Source organism: Bos grunniens, chromosome 18, assembly GCF_055505025.1.
Source record: "Bos grunniens cultivar Pamir isolate PY7600 chromosome 18, Bosgru_T2T1.0, whole genome shotgun sequence".
In the NCBI taxonomy this organism is placed as follows: domain Eukaryota; kingdom Metazoa; phylum Chordata; class Mammalia; order Artiodactyla; family Bovidae; genus Bos; species Bos grunniens.
In genome coordinates this window covers 10,549,567-10,569,027 of record NC_141182.1, presented here as the reverse complement: position 1 = coordinate 10,569,027, position 19,461 = coordinate 10,549,567, and the positions used below count along the sequence as shown (strand labels likewise).

At 46.7% G+C, this 19,461-nt stretch overlaps 1 protein-coding gene across 2 annotated transcripts in view; it reads left to right on the top strand.

The window, feature by feature from the left end:
• The first annotated feature begins 464 nt into the window (after positions 1-464).
• Positions 465-19,461, top strand: part of MBTPS1 (membrane bound transcription factor peptidase, site 1) — a 44,809-nt gene continuing 25,812 nt past the window's right edge. The window contains exons 1-8 of one of the 2 annotated variants that reach the window (XM_086350093.1): positions 465-566; positions 9,712-10,195; positions 10,931-11,188; positions 13,962-14,162; positions 15,722-15,832; positions 16,229-16,338; positions 17,795-17,911; positions 18,351-18,418. In XM_086350093.1, the coding sequence (XP_086206219.1) occupies positions 10,033-10,195; positions 10,931-11,188; positions 13,962-14,162; positions 15,722-15,832; positions 16,229-16,338; positions 17,795-17,911; positions 18,351-18,418 (1,028 nt within the window). In that variant the 5' untranslated portion in view covers positions 465-566; positions 9,712-10,032. Of the gene's footprint in view, positions 567-9,711; positions 10,196-10,930; positions 11,189-13,958; positions 14,163-15,721; positions 15,833-16,228; positions 16,339-17,794; positions 17,912-18,350; positions 18,419-19,461 lie in introns of both variants that reach the window. The other variant, XM_086350091.1, reaches the window with a different exon arrangement.

The following is a 19,461-nucleotide window of genomic DNA, read 5'->3' as shown; positions in this document are numbered from 1 at the left end:
TCTGGCGAACACCCTCCGGCCTTGAGTAAGCACTTTACTCGCCAGCATCCGAGCTGCAGCGAGGGTTAAACGGGTAGAGGTTTGCAGGGGGAGCGCCGCCGCACCTGGCTCCACAGGCCCCAGGAGGAGAGCACTGGATGAATACGAAGGTTCGGTGGCTGTTCCGCCGCGGCTGTCCTCCGCAGGGCTGCGCCCGCCCGGGGGCCATACAGGTTTCCAGAGCTCCTGTGAATCCCCCATCCGCCCCCAATCTTCCTTTCTCCAGACTCGGGCCGAGTCCCAGCAACCTGACCCCGCCCCTGCCCCAGGGCCGCAAACGTCGCGAGACCTCCACCCTTCCTCCCAGCCAGGGTGCCTCCCGCCCCGGGACCTCAGCGTCCAGCGCGCGCACGCAGGGCACGCACGGTCGGCGGGGTCCGGCGTTCTGGGCCGTCGGTGTCCCCGCCCCAATCGCGCAGTCTCGCGAGAGTTGGGAGTAAACAGCACCGAATGGAGACCCGAGGCGTGTTTGCGGCGGAGGCGCCGTTATCCCGGGCCCAGCAGACCCGAGCCTGAGGCGGCCGCAGGTACGTCAAGCAAGTCTGCTCCCCAGAGCCGCCGGCCCTCCCTACCTGCCGGGTCGCCCGAGCGCTCCGGCTTGCTCGCCGCGCTCGAGGGCCCGAGGGCGGGGGTCTGTGCGGGCGGGGGCGGCGGCGGCGGCGGCGGGGCCTCTCTGCGCCCCTGGAGCCGCGCGGGCGCGAACCGGGCTGTACGGGGGCGGCGGTGGGGGGCGCGGGGAGGACGAGCGTTGGAGACGTGCCGGTGCGCCGCTTGCCTGCCCGCGGGAGCCTCGCCGTCCCGCCGCTCGCCCCGGCCGGACTGCCGGCCGGTTTCCTCGCCTGGCCCTCTTTGCGCGTTGACACGCCTCGGTGGTCGCTTCACTTCCCCGCTTCCTTGATCTGAAGTGAACTTTGATCGAGTCACACCGTGTGCCTGGTCCGGGCCCTCAGCCTCGGAGCAGACCGCGGTTCTCGGTCTGCTTCCCAGAGGGGAGCCTGCTGTGGGATTTTAAGGGACCTCGATTCCTGCCCCTTCCGTGTCTGGTTTTTCATAAATGCGGGGCAAAAACCTCGTCGGTCGTTTGGGTCGGGGAGGTTCTGGTTGACTCTCAGACCTGAAGGAGCTTCACGTGCTGCCTAAGACTGTTGTACGCCGTCTCCTTTACGTTCATTTAAGATGTTTACCCCTTGTCTGGGTTAGCGCCCTTGAGACTTTGGGCCTATTTGCCTATGCAGATTAAGTTAAATATTTACTTTAGATTCCGAAGGACACTTCCAAGTAAGAGAGAGTAGCCTAAGGTCTCGGAGTTGAACTGGAGAATTTCGTTTCCTTTGGCCCTTTAGTCTTGACTGCTGGTAAGTAGCGCTCTCGCTTCAAGGTTTCAGTTTGCCTAAGTATGAAAATGAGGAGTTTGGAGAACAGTGATTTCCCACCCCCCCCCCCCAACTTTTAATCTGCGGCACCCATTTTACATATATATATTTACATACATACGTATATATATATGTATATATACACACACACTTTTTTAACGTGAGCGCTTTATTAAGGTTAAAATTACTGTTTTTAAGTGTGCTTATTCAACATTTTTTTTTCCTGTAAATTTGCAGTTGTGCAATCATCATAATCCAGTTTTAGAACATTTCTTCCATCCCCAAAAGATCCCCCACAGTGCCCATTTGCAGTCAGTGCCCATTTCTAACTCCAGCTCCAGGTGACCACTAATTTGCTGCCTCCTTAGATTTGTCTTTTTTGAATATTTTGTGTATTCAGATGGGATTATATGTGACTGTTGTGTCTGGCTCCTTCTGTTTTTCATACTGCCTTTAGACTTCGTGTAATTTGTACCCTGTATCGGTGTGTCATTCCTTCTTTTTTTTTTTTTTAAAAAAATTGAAGTATAATTGCTTTACAATGTGGTATTAGTTTCAGGTGCCCAGCAAAAGTGATTCATTTACACATATGTATATTCTTTTTCAGATTCTTTTCTATTCTAGGTTATTACAAGATATTGAACATAGTTCTCTGTGCTATAACAGTGCTAAGTCGCTTCAGTCGTGTTTGACTCTGTGTGACCCTATGAACTGTAGCCTGCCAGGCTCCTCTGTCCATGGGATTCTCCAGGCAAGAATACTGGAGTAGACTTCCTTGCCCTCCTCCAGGGCATCTTACTGACCCAGGGATCAAACCCGTGTTTCTTTACAAGTCCTGCACTGGGAGGCAGGTTCTTAACCAGTAGTGCCACCTGGGACGCTCATGCTGTACAGCGTGTCCTTGATTATCTTTACAACCCCTTTGACTCTTTGCTTAGAATTCTCCAGGCAAGAGTACTGGAGTGGGTTGCGATTCCCTTCTCCAAGGGATCTTCCTGACCCAGGGATTGAACCCGGGTGTCCTGCCCCGTGTCTCCTGCATTGCAGGCAGATTCTTTACCATCTGAGCCATCAGGGAAGCCCCCATACATAGTGGTGTGTATCTGATAATCCTGCACTCCTAGTTTACCCTTTCCCTCCATACTTCATTCCTTTTTATGGCACACTCATAGTCCACTCTTTGCATGTAACACATTTTGTTTATCCATTCATGCAGGGCACTTCTTTCAGATAATGTTTTTTGTTGCCATGTATGAAGCAGATGGCTAGAGCCCTTTTTGTTAGAGGTGGGGAGGGGGACGCCTGGGGTGGCTGGGTGGGACCCTGGCCCATAAGCTAACTCCAGTGTGCTCCCCAAGTATCCTTATAATCAAGAGTTGGTTGCCTCTGTAAATAAAGCATTTTTAGTCTAGTGCTTGCAGAGCTTTAGAAGCTCCTTGGGCCCCATGGGATGTTGTAGGCTCCCTCCTGAAGAGTCAGGAGGTTTAATCATCCCCTTCACGTCCTTCTCATGTTGTGCGATTACCTTGTCTGTCAGTCTCAGGGGGAGATGGTTCTTGTCCTGCCTGCTGTCTCTCTCATTTGTGTGGCAGCCACAGTGCCAGAGTAACTAGAGGCTGCAGGCCCAATAGACCGCACGTGGCTCCTAGTGCAGTGCTGTAAGTGCAGTAGGGGGTGGTGTATTTGCATCTGCCCCTTTACATCAGGAGAGAGTTGAGATACTGCATCTATTTTATTGGAAGAACTTGGCAAGTCTAACCCTTGATGACTTGAAATATTAAGAACGGGAGATGGACCTTGGTCTCTCAGTGTATGGTCTGAGTCAGCTTGAGACTGATTTCCTCCTCCCTGGGGCCTAATCAGTTTTGACCTGCTACAAAAATCTGTTCACTTGGTTTATTAATATTGAGGATGTCTTTTTGTCTGAGGTTGTTTAAGGAATGAGTTTAAAATGTGGCAAGTGTGAACCTCCTGTGTGGCTGACCGATCCTGGATGGTGGGAAGGTAAAGAGAATGAAGAGACAGCAGCAGCCTCTGTGAAAGAACAGACAATAAAAACAGTGTGGACCATGACTCTTGACTTTGGTGCTCTTGACTCTCGGGGCTGAATTTCCCCCTACAAAACCTACTGATGGGTGAATGTGCCAGAATGAATGGTTTAATCAGGCTTAAGAATACACCTTTGTTTTAAGATATTGTGATCTGGCATCTCTCAAATGTTAGCCTGTTAAACAATGGTAATACAGTCAAGTGTGCAGTTAGCTATGAAAGTGGTATTTTTACAGCCAAATTTTGATTAAACTGAATGGTACCCTTTTGTGACCTAAACAGTTTTCTCGATCTGTTTCAGTAAAGGGTCATTAAAAAGCAAGGCACATCTTCCTGATTAGACGACTATTGGGTGATAAAAGTCATTTCCCTGACTTGTGTTCTTTAATTATTTGCAAAGAAACAAATTTGTATGTACTTTAGCTATACCCAGAATCATAATCCTAGTGACACTGTTTTATAATGCACGTAGAAGATTCTGGGCTGTAAGGAATGTTGACTGTTGCCTGCCCAGGTAATCCATCTCCTCTACTTGGTCTCCCTCTTAACCAATCCCATTAAATCTTATTCCTGTCATTGTATTATTTGAGCTTTGTATTTTACATTTAGTATTTAATGTCAAGTATTTTTTGATTGTACCTGTATTGGAGACATAATTATACTTACTTATGGAAAATCCATAATGTTAAATACCATCTTTTAGGGTGTACCTTTGTATGGAAAAATAACCAGGCCTTCTACATAAAGAATTTATAGAAATTAAATCCAGTCAACAGTTAGTGGATCCAGAGACAACCCTAACCAGGCCCTATAACTAAGTGATATTACAGATGACAAATCTGTTTAGAATGAACTAGTTGAACCTTAAGTTAGAATAACCTTAAGTTAGCATAACCTTAAGTTAGAAGGTAGACAGATTTTTAAAAACAAATCCTAAGAAGTAGATTCCTTTTCTGGAGGAGGACATGGCAACCCACTCTAGTATTTTTGCCTGGAGAATCCCATGGACAGAGGAGCCTGGTGGGCTACAGCCCATGGGGTCTCAGAGAGTCAGACATGACTGAAGTGTTTTGGCACGCACACATGCAGATCCCTTTTAAGCTCTGCTATATGTATAATTGAAATTACATTTTTAACATATTTTGACTGTGCAAGTTTTATTGCATAAAGTTATCTTTTTTCATGTTCTTTCTCCCTGGTGCATATAGATAGATATTTAAAAATGAAAATTTGGATCACATTAACTGTTTTACTTAATATTTCATTAGCACTTCCCCCATATTCTCTGGGAAATACGTTAGTTTCCTGTGGCTGCTGTAACAAATTTCTACATACTTGTTGGCTTAAAACAACAGATTTGTTGTCTTGCAGTTCTGAAGGTCAGTAGTCTGAGATCAGTGTCACTGGGCTTAAGTCAAGGTGTCAGCTTCATTCCTTCTGGAAGTTCCAGGGAACATGTGTTTGCATCCCTTTTCCAGCATCCAGAGGCACCTGCAGACTTTGGTGCCTGACCTGCTGCTATCACTTCAGCCCCACGCGCCCATCATCACTCCCCTGCCTCCTTCTTATAGACTCTTGTCATTACGCTGGACCCAAATGGACCATCCAGGATGCTCTCCCCATCAGAACATGCTTTTAGTTACACCTGCTGAGTCCTTTCAGCCGTATAAAGTAACATTCATAAGTTCTGCGGATAAGAATGTGGACATCGTTTGGGAACCACTATTCAGCCTTCCCAAGGAGCCTAATTTTAAATTGCTGTATTGCATTCCATAATGTACATGAATTATTTAGCTAGTTCCTTGTTGCATTTTAGGTGGTCTCTGATTTTTCCCAGTTAAAAGCCTTGCACATAAATTGTGTGCCCTCAGATTCATACTTCTGCGGATTTCAGGAAAGCTGGGTAACAACCTTCCTCTTAAGAGTGTAGCCTCTGGAGCCAGACCGCCCATGTTCCCAGCCCAGCTTCCCCACTCAGAGGCCAGGTGACTCCAGGCAGTGCTGAGCCAGCCTAGGCCTCAGTTTTCTTGTTGAAAGTGGGGTGGGGACAGATTGTTGTACGGATTAAGTGAGTTAATACATGCGCATTACATAGGATAGTGTCTGCCACATGCTGAGTGCTCCGTATGTGTTCATTGTTGTTCTTACCGAATTTATCAGGCTAAAAGTTTTTTACATTCTCTTATTGACAAATTTCAACTCTTAAAGGTCATAAGAGTTTTTACATTCACTAGCAAACTAGGAAAGTATTCAAGTTGAATTCTTAAACTTGATTTCATTTTATCTGGCTGTCTCAGTTTTGTCTGTCAAAATGTTACTTGACTTTTATGATGTAAATTAGAGTCACCGGGGTTAAGTCCAGCAGCTGTTTACTATCCCAGTTCCTCAGAATGAGAAATACTTTTAATTTTCCTTTGAGTAGCTCAGCACATCTCTTGGGATGTTCAGGTATCATTCTGTGTGACAGCTGATGGCTGTAAATCTGCTTGACAAGGTCCATGGTCTGGTTGGGCATACATCGGTCGGTGCAGACTGAGTCTGCAAGAGGCTTAAAGTTGCCTCCTCTCCTCCCCTACATTTGCAAATTCACTGAGGGCAGTCCTAGCAACTGAGACTAAATATAGGACCTTTTTTTTTCTTTGTATATTTTGGAAACCATTTCCACCATTTCAGAAAGGGTGGAAGAATAGTACAAGCCCTTTTTTCTCTGCATTTGTAAGTAAGTTGCAGACCTGATGCCCTTGATCCCCAGGTACTGTAGTGGGCATTTCCTTTGAGCAAGGACCTTCTTGCATAACCACGGCACAGCCTTCGGAGTCCAGCAGTTGGTCGTGATACTCCACCACTGTCTAATCACAGACTGGTCCCATGCAGGTTGTGCCAGTTGTTCCTTCCAGTAACATCCTCACAGCAAAGGGATCCAGTTCAAGAGTCTTGAGTTGCCTTCAGTCTGGAGCCTAATCTCAGCCGTTCCTTGGTTTTCATTACCTCAGTATTTAGGGAGGTTGTAGGCCAGTCGTTCTGAAAGATGTCCCTCAGTTTGGGTCCTGATGTTTCCTCATGACCTGATTCAAGTTGTGTGTCTTTGGCAGGACCCCTCAGGAGATGCCAGGCTCTTCCACCACGTCTGCCTGATGGACCCGGGTCTCTTTGTCCCATCTCTGGTTAACTTGATGAAGCGTCTCCATCCTGACATTCCTCTACTTCCTTTTGTAAATCAGGGTTTTGTTGGGAGGCATTCTGAGATCATGTAACTAGCTTAATCCTCTTTGCACTTAAGTTTATTTTCTGTGTGTATGCCATGGTGGACTCTGTTTTACTTTTGTCTTCAGTGGGTCAAGATCTGTTACTTTCAACGTTTACTTTGATGCTCAGATCCCAGTGGGCCCCTGTGACCCTCCCCACCATTCTGTGAGCCCTTCTTCCTCTTTGGCACAGATGTTGCAGATTTGTCTCTTTTTACCCTGCCCAGCCTGAAACTCGCTCTCTCTCTAAGGAGCCTGGTTTCTTTCAGTGGCGTATAGTGTTTAGAAAAGCAGTGCTGGGCACTAGTGGGGGTAAGGGGTTCCCTCCTATGAGAATATTGCTGCCCCCATGCTCTTTCCTTGAGCAGACACTCCATGTGTTGGTGCGGGTGTATGTTTCTGCAGCTGTCTGTTGAAAACCTTGCATTCACACCAGTTTCCATTGTCATCCTGCATGGTTCATTCCAGTGTTTCCCTTCATGTTTGAGACTTCCTTCTCTGACAGTGAGAAAGGTGCCTCCCATTCTCCACAAAATATTTATTTGACCCAATCGGTGTCCTTCTGCCTTCTGTCACTGCTGACCCCTCACTCAGATTCTGACGCCCCTTGCTGGGGGCCTCACACGCACCCCCCCGCCCTCAGTCTCCATCACTGCACACGGGCTGGGCTGCTGAGGCTTTCCCACCAACACCTGCCTTCTTGTCCTCAGCCTGTTGTTTTTGTAAAAAGTGTTTTCCCTTCCTGTGTGTCTGTGTAGGTGTTTGTGCTTCCATTCTCTGTGCCCACCTGTGCTGGTTGCTGCGTGTGTGTCTGCTACCAGATGGTGAGCCTGGCCCGGGGAGCATGCTCTCCAGGTCTGCACTGGGGACGGAGTGGAAGGAGCCGTCGTGGGCACGGTGAGGAGTGCCTTCAGAGCCCCACGGAGGAGTAGGGGACTGTGTCTTTAAAGCAGACAGGCCAGGGCTGCAGAGGTCCGTAGCCGGTGGCTGGTCTTGCGACCCCAGTGATGGCGTGGGCACTGCCTCCGTTGTAAGAGAGCATCAGCCTTCTCTCCCCACAGGCTGACTTTTAAGTTCATCGTCTTTACCTGTGTGTGAATTATTTTGGAACAGGTTTAATGAAAGTTGATGTAACTCAACTTACAGAGTCTAACATTTGCTCACTAGTGTCGCTCGCTAATATTTGTGTGGTATCCAGTCCAAATGTGTCGTAGATTCTATAGCATTCTGTTTGTATTTATTTTTTTGTTTTTTCACTGTAAGTTCATTTCCTGTATCATGCTAGCCTTTGGCACTGTGATTAGCTTTCTCATCTGTGACCTGTAATACGATGAGCCAGGTGTATGCTTCAGGTAATTGTATTCTGTGATAGCCTCATTGCTGCGAGTACCAAATATGAACAGAAACTTGGGGCTCACTCCCAGGTGGCTTCTTGTAAAACAGGTTGGAGAGGCTTTTGGTGTCCCCTGTTGCTTTTCTTCCATCTTTCTCTTCTGTTCGTCGTTTTTAATTGTTTATATGATTGATTGACATTCTCTTGTTCTCTGTGTTGCTATGGAAATAGATTTTAATATTTCATTTCTATCTGATAAACTCTGTTCCACCAACCTTGGTTTCCAGTTCGAATTAGGCCTGCTTTTCATATCATTTGTTATTATAATGATGAATGTACTAATTATTAGTGCAAAGATTGTTTAGATACTCCAACTGCTTATCTGTATTTACCACTGTTTTCTTGTTTATCTGTGCTTTCCTATAGAAGCACACGTGAGTAGTCCTAGAAACCACAAACCCCTTGTTATTCTCAGATACCAGTTTCTGCCGGAAGAATGGGTTTATTAATACCTTGACACACCTCTCTCAAAAAGGGGCTGACTCCTTGTCCTGAATGTTTTCTTCTTAGAAACAAGTAGTGATGGAAGGAAGGACTGTCTCATTGCTCTGTTTTCCCCCTGCTGGGTTATTTATGTTTCTGATGTGATCTGTGCAATGTGTTTTTCTGGATGTGCTACAGCCTGTGTTTTTTGTTTTTTAACTGCTGCTCTATTCTTCACTGTGAAGAATTACCCTTTTCTTTGCCATTCAGATATTTTGAAAGGTATTTGTGCTTACATACAATTTAATACTCAAATCACATTTTTCTCTGGCAACAGCTTTTACCTCACCAACTGTCCGTCTTCTCATACCACATCCAGTAAAGAGAGAATCTGATTTTATAACACATTCAGCAGGTTGAAAGTCTTTAAGTTGAGGCTTCAGGTAAAATACATTTACTGACAATAAAAACTCTTCCATGCTCTCTTCATAGAATCGGCAGAAAATATTTCAAAACCTGAAAAAGTGTAGTTTGAGTAATTTCAGAGCACAGTGTGTCTTAGAGGGTGGTAGATACATGAATTGCATGGAAATTAGCCTGTTCTTAGGAGTTACTCTTATAGTAGAAAGAAAAGGATGTGTACCAAGCCTTTACTTGAAAAACTGGTGGAATTTCATTGGTAACCCACTCCAGTGTTCTTGCCTGGAGAACCAACCCATGGACAGAGGAGCCTTGGATCGCAGAGTCCAGCGCGCTGAGGGACCAGCAGTGCGCGTGGGAGTTAAAGTGCTGATGAGGGCAGCGCCCTGGGGTAGGGAAAGGCGGGATCTACACCTGAGGCGCAAGGGAGGGGCTTGAGCAGAGTCATGCCTCCCATTCGTTAGCTCAGGGCTGATGTGCTTAGTGTTCCAGGGGTCATTTATTATCCTTGTTTTTCTCCATTTTTCTCATTTATTTTATCCTGTTTTATTTTTGAAGCTGTCTTAAAACTTTCTTTTCCCCGTGAAAGTGGTGAGGAGTGACTAAATTAAAATGAGCCCATAGATATTTCTTGGTTGCATCATGCATTTGTTTTGTCTTATAGCTGGTTTGGCTTTTAGACCCTCTTATCTAAATTTCAGAGATCGTGAAACTTCCCTGGCCCTGTCGCTGTGCTGCTCATGTCCCTGTTGCTTGCTTTGTTTTGTAGACTGGCTCTCAGTGATCGCTCATCCCCGCTGGACTTTGGTTCCGTGGTGCACATGGAGTGTAGGACTCAGGGGTCTGGGCCAGAGTGAGCGAAGCCTGAGGCCCAAGATGGAGAAGAAACGAAGAAAGAAATGAAAGCCTCGTTTCAGGCCAAGCCACAAGAGGCCATGAAATTTAACTTTTATTTACGTTGGACAAGACTGTAAAATGGCGGATCAGTAATGTTTCAGCTGAAAGCTGAAACAAAAATTAACTTATAATCAAGGAAGAAAAAAGTGCGATTTGAGTTTATGCGATTTTATGACCATACTCACTTACGACCATGAAGCTTGTCAACATCTGGCTGCTTCTGCTGGTGGTTTTGCTCTGCGGGAAGAAGCATCTGGGCGACAGACTGGAAAAGAAACCTTTTGAAAAGGCCCCGTGCCCTGGCTGTTCCCACCTGGCTTTGAAGGTGGAGTTCTCCTCAACGGTTGTGGAATATGGTAATGATATTATTTTAAATGTTAGGGACTTCCCCCTCAGTGTGTTGGGTTTTTCTGTTTTCTTTTTTCAGATTTATTACAAACATTAGCTTTTGCCAAAAACATTTCCCTCTCTTCTGCAATAAAGGTCAAATGGGCTGAGTGCGTAGTGTGTGTATATTAATTCTGCTGGTTTGTTTTTTCAGTTTACTTATTTTATATAAAGCAAAGAAATTAACATTCTGAATTATTTCCCTAAAATTGGATTCCATGGGACAGATGTCATTGTAGCTGGTGAGGGTGGGGACTTTGGAGAGGCTGAAAGTTTATGTGACCAGTTGTGAATAACTAAGTAATGAGTCTTATATGATCTGTTCTAAGTTTCGTTAAGTTTTCAGGAAGAAGAGAGCCTTCACTTCTCTGAATTCCTCCTTCCTACTTGAAACCTTACGTGCATTTCTCTGCCATGTGCTCAAACTTCTCTTAACATTCGGTATTTGAAAAAGAGCTCAGGTGTCTGGTTTTGAGTGATGTGTCCTGTGATCAGTGGGGTTCATCCAGATCGTTTTAGCTCAGAGCTCTGGACACTGCCATCCAGGGTGTTTAAGCTAGTCTGTTTACTGCTCTTTCTGCTGTAGGTGTTATGATATATATGTTTTCTTTTACCAGGAAAACTTTGTATTACCTATAGTCTTGTATAATGTCAAAATATAGGTTCGTAAGTTCTTATTTTTATTTTGTGGTCATTGATTTCAGAGTACATTGTGGCTTTCAATGGATACTTTACGGCCAAAGCTAGAAATTCATTTATTTCAAGCGCCCTGAAGAGCAGTGCAATCGACAACTGGAGAATTATACCTCGAAACAATCCATCCAGTGACTACCCTAGTGATTTTGAGGTGATTCAGATAAATGAGAAACAGAAGGCAGGGCTGCTGACTCTCGAAGACCATCCGAACATCAAGCGGGTAACGCCCCAGCGGAAAGTCTTTCGTTCCCTCAAGTACACAGAGGGTGAGTACTGCTCCCGAGGGCTGGTCTGTGTGCATTTCTGCTGTGCTGGAAGCACAGGGGGTGTATGTCTTCACACAGGGCAGTATCTGAGAAATAGTACAGTGAACACCCCGTCTTTCATCAGCTGTGAACACTTTCTCAGCAGGAATAAAAAAAACCAGAAAAGAGACTTTGTGCTTCTGATCAAAAGTTTGCAGTAAGAATGATCTCTGTTGTGTGGGAAGAGATTTTCACCAGGTTTCTCTCAGAGCCTTCAGGCTGTGAGGCCCTGACACCCCTTCTCGCTTGGAAACTAAGATGGTGTCTTCGAGTCTCCTTGCTTGCGTTTTGCGTCTTTCAGTGCGTGTTTTTATTTTGGATGCATCTGGCAAAATGCTTTTTCTTTGGGTTTCATTTTGCTTTTCTCAGACCCTCCTGACCGTGCACCATCGTGCCTCGGCTGGGCTTGTTGAAGCTGAAAGCTGGGCTCGTGCGGGGATGGAAGGAATTTGCTGAGTCCCTTTCAGCTCTAGGGCTCACTCTCCGAGTCCTTACGACAGGCCTGTGGAGAGAAGTTCCTTCTCAGATAACTAGTTGAAGATCAGTATATGCTAGTTTCCAAAGCAGGTGTACTACCAAAGGGGAAAGGGTTTTTCCCTATTCATCAGAAACTGGGGTAGCAAATAGATAATAGCTGTTATCGCTTATTGTTTTTCTTTCATTAGAAGGAAAACGAAATAAGATGTCTGTCATATGAGGCCCGAGAGCCTCTCAGGTTTAAAACCACACCCAGGGGACAAGCCAGTTCGCGTGCCAGCTGCGGAGTTCAGGGGGGTCTGACTTCGCAGAGCTCTTTCCATTAGTCCATGTTTCCTGTGTTCTCTTTGAAAAGCAGTCACCTCAAAGCAATCCATGAAGATAAAAACAAATCAGACCTGTGCAGTTAGCCAAATGCGTGCCTTGTGTCTTTTTATTCTTTAGAGAGCTGCAGAATATTTTAGGAAATGTGGTAGCATGGGAAGTGCATAGAGTTTCATGGTTCGGGGTCCCCTTCTGTACCCTCTCCAGCATGGTTTCAGATTGTTGGGCTGCCCTGAAAGGACATAGTGTATCTCTTCCTCTGGTCATGAGCTGTGGGTACCTGTGGTGAGCATCTTTTCTTTAAGCTTCTGCTTATCCAGAAAATGGAGATGATGCCACCCACCTGAGTTCTTCTGAAGGTGAAAGGAAATAGTGCATGTGAAGAGAGCTTAGCAGAGTTCTTGGGCTGTTATAAGCAGACGTTAAATGTTCATTTTTGGGAGTTCCCTGGCAGTCCAGTGGTCAGGACTCTGAGCTTTCAGTGCTGGGGCCTGGGTTCAATCCCTGGTCAGGGAACTAAGATCCTGTATGCTGCATGGTGCAGCAAAAAAAACCAACTCATTTTTCTGTGGCTTTATTGTTAGAATGCTTTGCTTTATTTAGGGTCGGAACCTGTCACACTCTGGATCCCACCCCTGGTCTCGGTGGGCTGTAAGACAGAGCTGACCTGATTTCCATGAGACAGCACTGTGAGGCGTTTCGAGGACAGCTTGGTGTCCCTGTCTGTTACTTGTCTCTGGGATAATAGATACCAGTTCCTTCAGGAGCTACTCATATAACCTGGTCTTACCCTTTTAATGGCTTGCTTGCAAATATGTCCCGTTTTCTCTAAATTGCTCCTAACGAGTAAAGCCAGAACCGAGTTCAGCCCTCTGGGTGTAGTATGGTCTGCTGGAGCGAGAGCCTGGCAGACCCTCCTTGGTCTGAATATTGTCCTTCTGTCAGTTCCCCGGCTGTTGACTGAAGGCACGGAGTCAATATGGGAGGGTCAGTGCAGAATCGTCTCAGTTGCAGTGTGCAAATAGTCACTTAATGGAACTGACGCAACTGTGTATTTCTCCAGGTCCTTGTATTTTCATGGGTGTAGCCTGGTGAGACCGGAAAGAGAGAGATAATAACTTCCTTTAGAAACAGAACTTCAGTAGTATTACAGATGGTCCTGTAGAGAAGGGTTTGAAATATGTTTTTTTTCTTCTTTATAGCATGGTTTTTGAAAGGTAAAGGGACACCCTTGTGATATTTCTACTTTTTTCTTCCATTAAAGAACAAGTGCTTACAGATGGTGAATTCATGCTTTTAGTGCCCAGTCTGGCAGGTCTTGATAAAAGTGCAGTCAGGTGCCCACCAACAACATCAAGATGTAAAACGTCACCCCCAGCAGTTCTCCCTGAGTCCTGTGTAGGTGTTTTGTTTTTTGAAGGGCGATGTCCTCGTAGATACTCGTGCTGAGGACGTGGAACAGGTCACAGTAGGACAAGGTCGCAGCGAGGTGTCCGGGGATCACAGGGTCCTTCCTGTCTGAGATCACGCGGTGAACGGAGAAGCTGCGCCGTTGCTTAGTGCACGTTTTCTTGCACTCTGCCCTCCCCCCCACCCCCTTTCTGGTTCATTGAGAATAAGTGGTTGGTGAAATACCAAGCATTTCTTCAATTTCAGTATCAAAACTGACTTTATCTCTTTAGAAATAATCATTTTATCAGTTGTTCCCTCCCTCTTATTGGTTAGAAGATTCCAGGTAAAGAACTGTTTGGGAAGAATGTGGTGGCTAAATAATGTCCTGTGAATGTAAGGGTTGAGAAGTTCCTCCTGGCAGAGGGGAGAGAGTGTCACTCTCCTGCACGGGGATTTCAGGAGGGGGTCACTGCACCGGTGGAAGGAGTGTCCCCTGACGGTACACATCCTGAGATCTGCTCTCTCTCCTTGCCTGCAGCAGAGCCCGGCTCGCCCTGTAACGAGACCCGCTGGAGCCAGAAGTGGCAGTCCTCACGGCCCCTGCGCAGGGCCAGCCTCTCCCTGGGCTCCGGCTTCTGGCACGCCACTGGGAGACACTCGAGTCGGCGGCTGCTCAGGGCTATCCCGCGCCAGGTCGCCCAGACGCTGCAGGCTGACGTGCTGTGGCAGATGGGCTACACAGGTGGGCGTGGGGGCTGGGCAGGCCTCCTCCCTCTCCAGCACCCGTAGCTGAGGCTGTGCCACCTCATGCATCTGTCCTTCTGCAGGTTGAGCTGGACGCACTCAGCTGTCCCTTTGTCCTACGTATGGGTGACAGCTCCTATATTTGTCCAGTCCTGCTCACTTACTGTGTCTTACTGTTTCTGAGGTAGTCAGGGCATGTTCTTTCCTGTTGTTGCACGTGAGCAGGCACAGTACTTGCTGCCCACGCCAGGGCTGACTGGCAGTCCAGTGGAGTTCTGTCATTTCCCAGGGAAGGAAGTCAGATCCAGAGATGTCACCTTGATTTGAGCACATCCTCCCATGCAGTGGCCTGTGTGCAGTATGGCTGAGTGATTGTCAAGATGGTGATCTTTTGTTTCAGAACAGGAAACAATATTAAAGACTGTTTCTTAGCAAATGGAACTCAGCCAATCAAATGTTTTTTCTTACTGATTAATCATGGCAGAAAATTCCTGTTTTCACTGATGTGGAACTTTGGATCCTAAACATCAACTCATGTCTCTGGCCCCTGATACGTCACAGTTTGTCTTGGTGTCTTTCCATTTTTCCTTGGCTTAGAGACCCAGAGACCTTACCCCTGCTCAGACTCAACACTCGGGAGACTGACATTTTATTAAATGATGATTTCCTCTTGGTTTATAGCTTCACAAAACAGAAATTCTCTAATCATCAGAAAAGCATTTTTTATTTCCCCCACACTAGCTATTTTCTAGTATTGTGTGTGCATTTTAAAAAAGGAAACAATATACTTTGATGGTTGTTTCATTGTAAATTGATTGTTTAATGTTTAGTATTGATATGTAAACAATTCTCTTACTGGAAAGACATTTACATATCAAGGCTTACTCCTGTTAGCTTTTAAATAATATGAGTATCTTGTATTTTTTTCTTACATATTTTCTAGAATTTCTTGATCTGACAGTATCAATCATATTTCACATTGTGCACATACCTTTTGGCCAGTATCGGAAATAGACTTGTTATTGTAGGAAAGTGTGTGGTATAGTGGTTTTCCTTTAAGTGTGGTTTTCCCTGCATGTGGGTGAAAGCTCGTATCTGCAGAGTTGTTGTCATGAGTGAACAGCACTGAGTCCTTGTCAGAAGGAGGAGCCGCCCCCCGCTCCTATGAGTGAGCTCTGCACTACCCCCAGGGCCCCTCTAAGGGGAATGGAGCCTGGAGAAAATGGCCTGAAGAGGACAGTCCATCATCAGTGGAGGATTTGGGGGAGGTGGTTTCACGCCCGGGTGCTGGTGACAGTTGAGGGATGGCCAGAAGGACTTTCTGTGTGTCCGTGGGTCTTACTTAGCAGCTGGTGTTGGCCATCCTCAGCTGTCCCTCTCTCTGGCCTCAGCCCAGCCAGGCCCCGGGCATTTCCCTACTGTGGGCATTCTGTGGGCAGGCTTTGCCTCTGGGTCCCCTGGTGTTCTGTGTGGGTACCAACGAGGAATGTATTTTATAGACAAAAATCCAGAACAGTGGTTTTTCTGAACACGATTCTGCTCTCTTCTTGGAATAAGGCACTAATGTAAGGGTTGCCGTGTTTGACACTGGGCTAAGTGAGAAGCACCCCCACTTCAAAAACGTGAAGGAGAGAACCAACTGGACCAATGAGCGAACGCTGGACGACGGTGGGTGGCCGGGGGCCTGAGGGGCGTTTCTGGTCGCTCCCATCCTCCCTTTTATCAGCTGAGGGGGTTTTCCTGTGTAAATGATTAAATAGTCTGTATACGACAGTTATTCAGACAAACCCAAGTTGCTTTGTGCCTTTGGCAGAAGCTTTTCTAACTATCTCAGAGGAGGTTGGGAGGTGACTGAGGAGAGGGGTTGCCTGGTGGGAGGAATCCTTGCTGTTGCGGGGGAGCAGAAGCTGTTGGCCCCCGAGGTGGGGCTGGTGAGGTGCAGGCTCTGAGTGGAGGCCCTGGAGAGGCACTGGGGACTCTGTCTTGGACTTGGAGAACGAGTCTGTTTGAATGGATGGCCCACGTTATCAGCCATGCTTCATGATTTTTCCTTTCGGACAGCAGGGTTGGGCCATGGCACGTTCGTGGCAGGTGTGATAGCCAGCATGAGAGAGTGCCAGGGATTTGCTCCCGATGCAGAACTTCATATTTTCAGAGTCTTTACCAACAACCAGGTATGTGTTTTGAGGGCCCCTAAAACTTAAAAGAATTGGTTTTAAAATGTGAAAAGTCGAAACTCAGAAGAGAAGTGCTGGTTTAAAGGCAATGCACATCCGTGATGCTGAGCATCTCCCGGCCCCGCATGTGACTTTGCCCTCCTCCCGCCACCCCCTTCACTAGCCTCGCCAGAACACCAAAGACCCTGCTCCAGGGGGGTTCCTTGACCTGCCATTTCTCCTGTCCACCACGCCTCAGGCACACTTGTACTTGAGACTAATCCACGTCTGTGTTGCTGCTGCTTTGCTGGACTAGGGTCGCTGTGTGCCCAGCACCCAGCATCATGTTGGGTCAGGAGGATTTAGATGCTTGCTCCCTTGCTCTGCATTTGGAAACGTTACTGGAAAGAGGGAGAGTCCTGGTTAGTTATTTATTGTTAAAGTCTAATTTTTGCCCAGGTAATACATAATTCACAAATATCCAGGGCACACAGGGATAATTCTCCCAACCCTCCCATCCCGCAGGTTTTTACCTCACTTCCCCAAGTCTCCCATGTGATGTTTTCTTTTTTTCTTATATCCTCTCCTTCTAGACTTTCTTTTGCATATTCAAGCAAGTATAACTGTATTTTTTTTTAAAAAAAGCCTTTAAAAAGCATAATTCTGAATCATATTCTCTTTCCACTGTTTTTAACGTTTTGTGTTCATTCACGCTTTTAATTTGTAGTGCTCTTTATTTTTACCTGTGGGTCTAAGTTTCCACATCGTATAATTTCCTTTCAGCATGAAGAGATGCCTTTAGTATTGCTTGTAATGCAGTCTGTTAGCTATGATTTCTCTCAGCTCTAGTTTATCTGAAAATATCTTTATTTCATCTTTATTCTCAAAAAACTATTTTAACTGAGTATCAAATTCTGGATTGGAAGTCTTTATTCCCTCCAGCACTTTACTCCATTGTTTTCAGTCTATTATTTTCTACTCTATTTAATTTTGTATCTTATAAAGCACCTGAATGGTGGTACATGAAGTAATTTAACTTCTGTGAGGAAGCTGAGAGAAATAATAACTATCAGAGAAATAATTCTGCGAAATGACATTCAGTCTATTTAGGAATAAAGAATATTAAACAAATACGTTAAACTGTTTGGAAACACTTAACTGAATAGATGTGTCTCAGGACACGTCCTTCTGCAAGAGCGGCAACTAGAAGTTTGGGGTCTCCCCTGGGCGGGCGGGCGGGCTGTAAGGTCAGGAAGGTGCTGGACGTGAGACCCGGCGGGACAGGACCTGGGACCCCGCCCTCCCGGTGTCCAGGCCCGAGGAGCGGAGGCTCTGGGTGTAGTGGTGTACACGGTAGAGCCTTCGTGGTTCTTGGGACCTCTTTCTGAAGTTCACGTGACTACTTCATGCCACTGGCAATCTGGTATTTGGAGACTTCCCCTGCAACACCTAAGCACTGTTTTCACACGGCCAGGTCTCCTACACGTCCTGGTTCCTGGACGCCTTCAACTACGCCATCCTGAAGAAGATTGACGTACTGAACCTGAGCATTGGCGGCCCCGACTTCATGGACCATCCCTTCGTCGACAAGGTTGGACCTGTCTCTGCAGGGGCCCGTGCTGGTTGGGTGGTGGCTCCTGCTCTCCCGCTCCCCACTTTGCTTGGTGTCTGGCATGCTGGTGGCTCTGTCAGCCACGTGGGGACAGCTCTGAGGGCGTGAGCTGTAGAGACTTTTGTGGGCAGCAGGTCACGGCGCCGTGTTGGTGCCTCTCACCTGAGCACGGGGCCCGTCTTCTCTGGGCGTGTCAGGAAAGCCCAGGTCTGCTGTGTGCCGCAGGGACCTGTGTCCTGGACTCTCTCTTCTTGACACACTGGCTGCCAGACGTACCATGTCTGTCCTGGCCCGATGTTGCACTTCCAGGGGATCTCTTATGCTTTAGTTCTGTTTTTGAAAGTTGTTTTTGGACAGTTATACGTTGATTGTCTAAAAGTGATGTCCTTTCATAAGTAAATGCTTGCTAATTTTGTAGGTGTGGGAATTAACAGCTAACAATGTCATCATGGTTTCTGCCATTGGCAATGACGGGCCTCTTTATGGGTAAGTATCTCTGATAGGAATAACCTTAGAGGTATCTTTTTCCTTGAAATAACTGCAGCATTGTTGTCTGTCTCTGTATTTTTCTGTACCTGTTTGTATCTATCTAAAACTTTGTGTTGTGGAACTTTTCAATACATACAAAAAAGACTCAGTAATGAGTCTCAGGTACCCACATACTGCAGCAGTTGTGACTCAAGGACAGTCTTGTTTCTATTTAATTTTTTTTTTCACCTTTACTGGAAATAGCAATTTGGAGGCCTAATGTTTTTATTCTACTCTTTTTACTCCTGCAAGCAGTCAGGAGAGTAAATCTACCAGAAATAAGTGGGCTCCACAGTATTTCTTGAGGCCCACTGTGTACAGGGCACAGGGTGAGCAGGTAGGTGAGATGAGACGCCTGCCTTTTTAGGAAAAGATGCGGATACAACGAAACTTAACAGGACAAAGTGCAGGCTGGCATGACAGACACAGACGGGAAGGATCAGATCAGATCGGAGGGGCCAGAGAGCAGTGTCATAGCCAGGTCCCTTTGTGCCCAGTTGTGTGGTGAATCAGGTCACTTCAGAGTGACTGGAGATCCGGGACATTAGTCACTGGTTCACAGGCGGTATCTGTTAGAGATCCGAATTTCCTTTCTGCTTACAGCTCCGAGTTTTATTCTGTAGCTAGTGTCTCTAGTAATGTCCCGGGATGGGTGCAGTTCAGTGTTGTGTCAGGGGGTTTGCGGTGATGCAGGGGAAGCACCGAACGCTCAGTCCTGCCCCCGCGTGCCCCGGTCCAGGAGAGCCGCCGGCACGGCTGTATGCTCATGCCCGCAAAGCTTGCGTGCGTGGCGTCCTGGCTGTGTGGCTGCATGGAGCAGGCCTCGGGAGCCCTGACAGCACGTGTGAAACTGTCCAGGGCGGAGGCTTAGGCTGAACTCCATGAAATTAATGACTCTCCAGGTCATGGTTCCAGCCTCAGTTCCGTCATCGATCCCACTCTCCTTGTGGGGGTCCAGGTTGTGACTCATGAGCGTGAGTGGCATAAACATGTCCCCAACT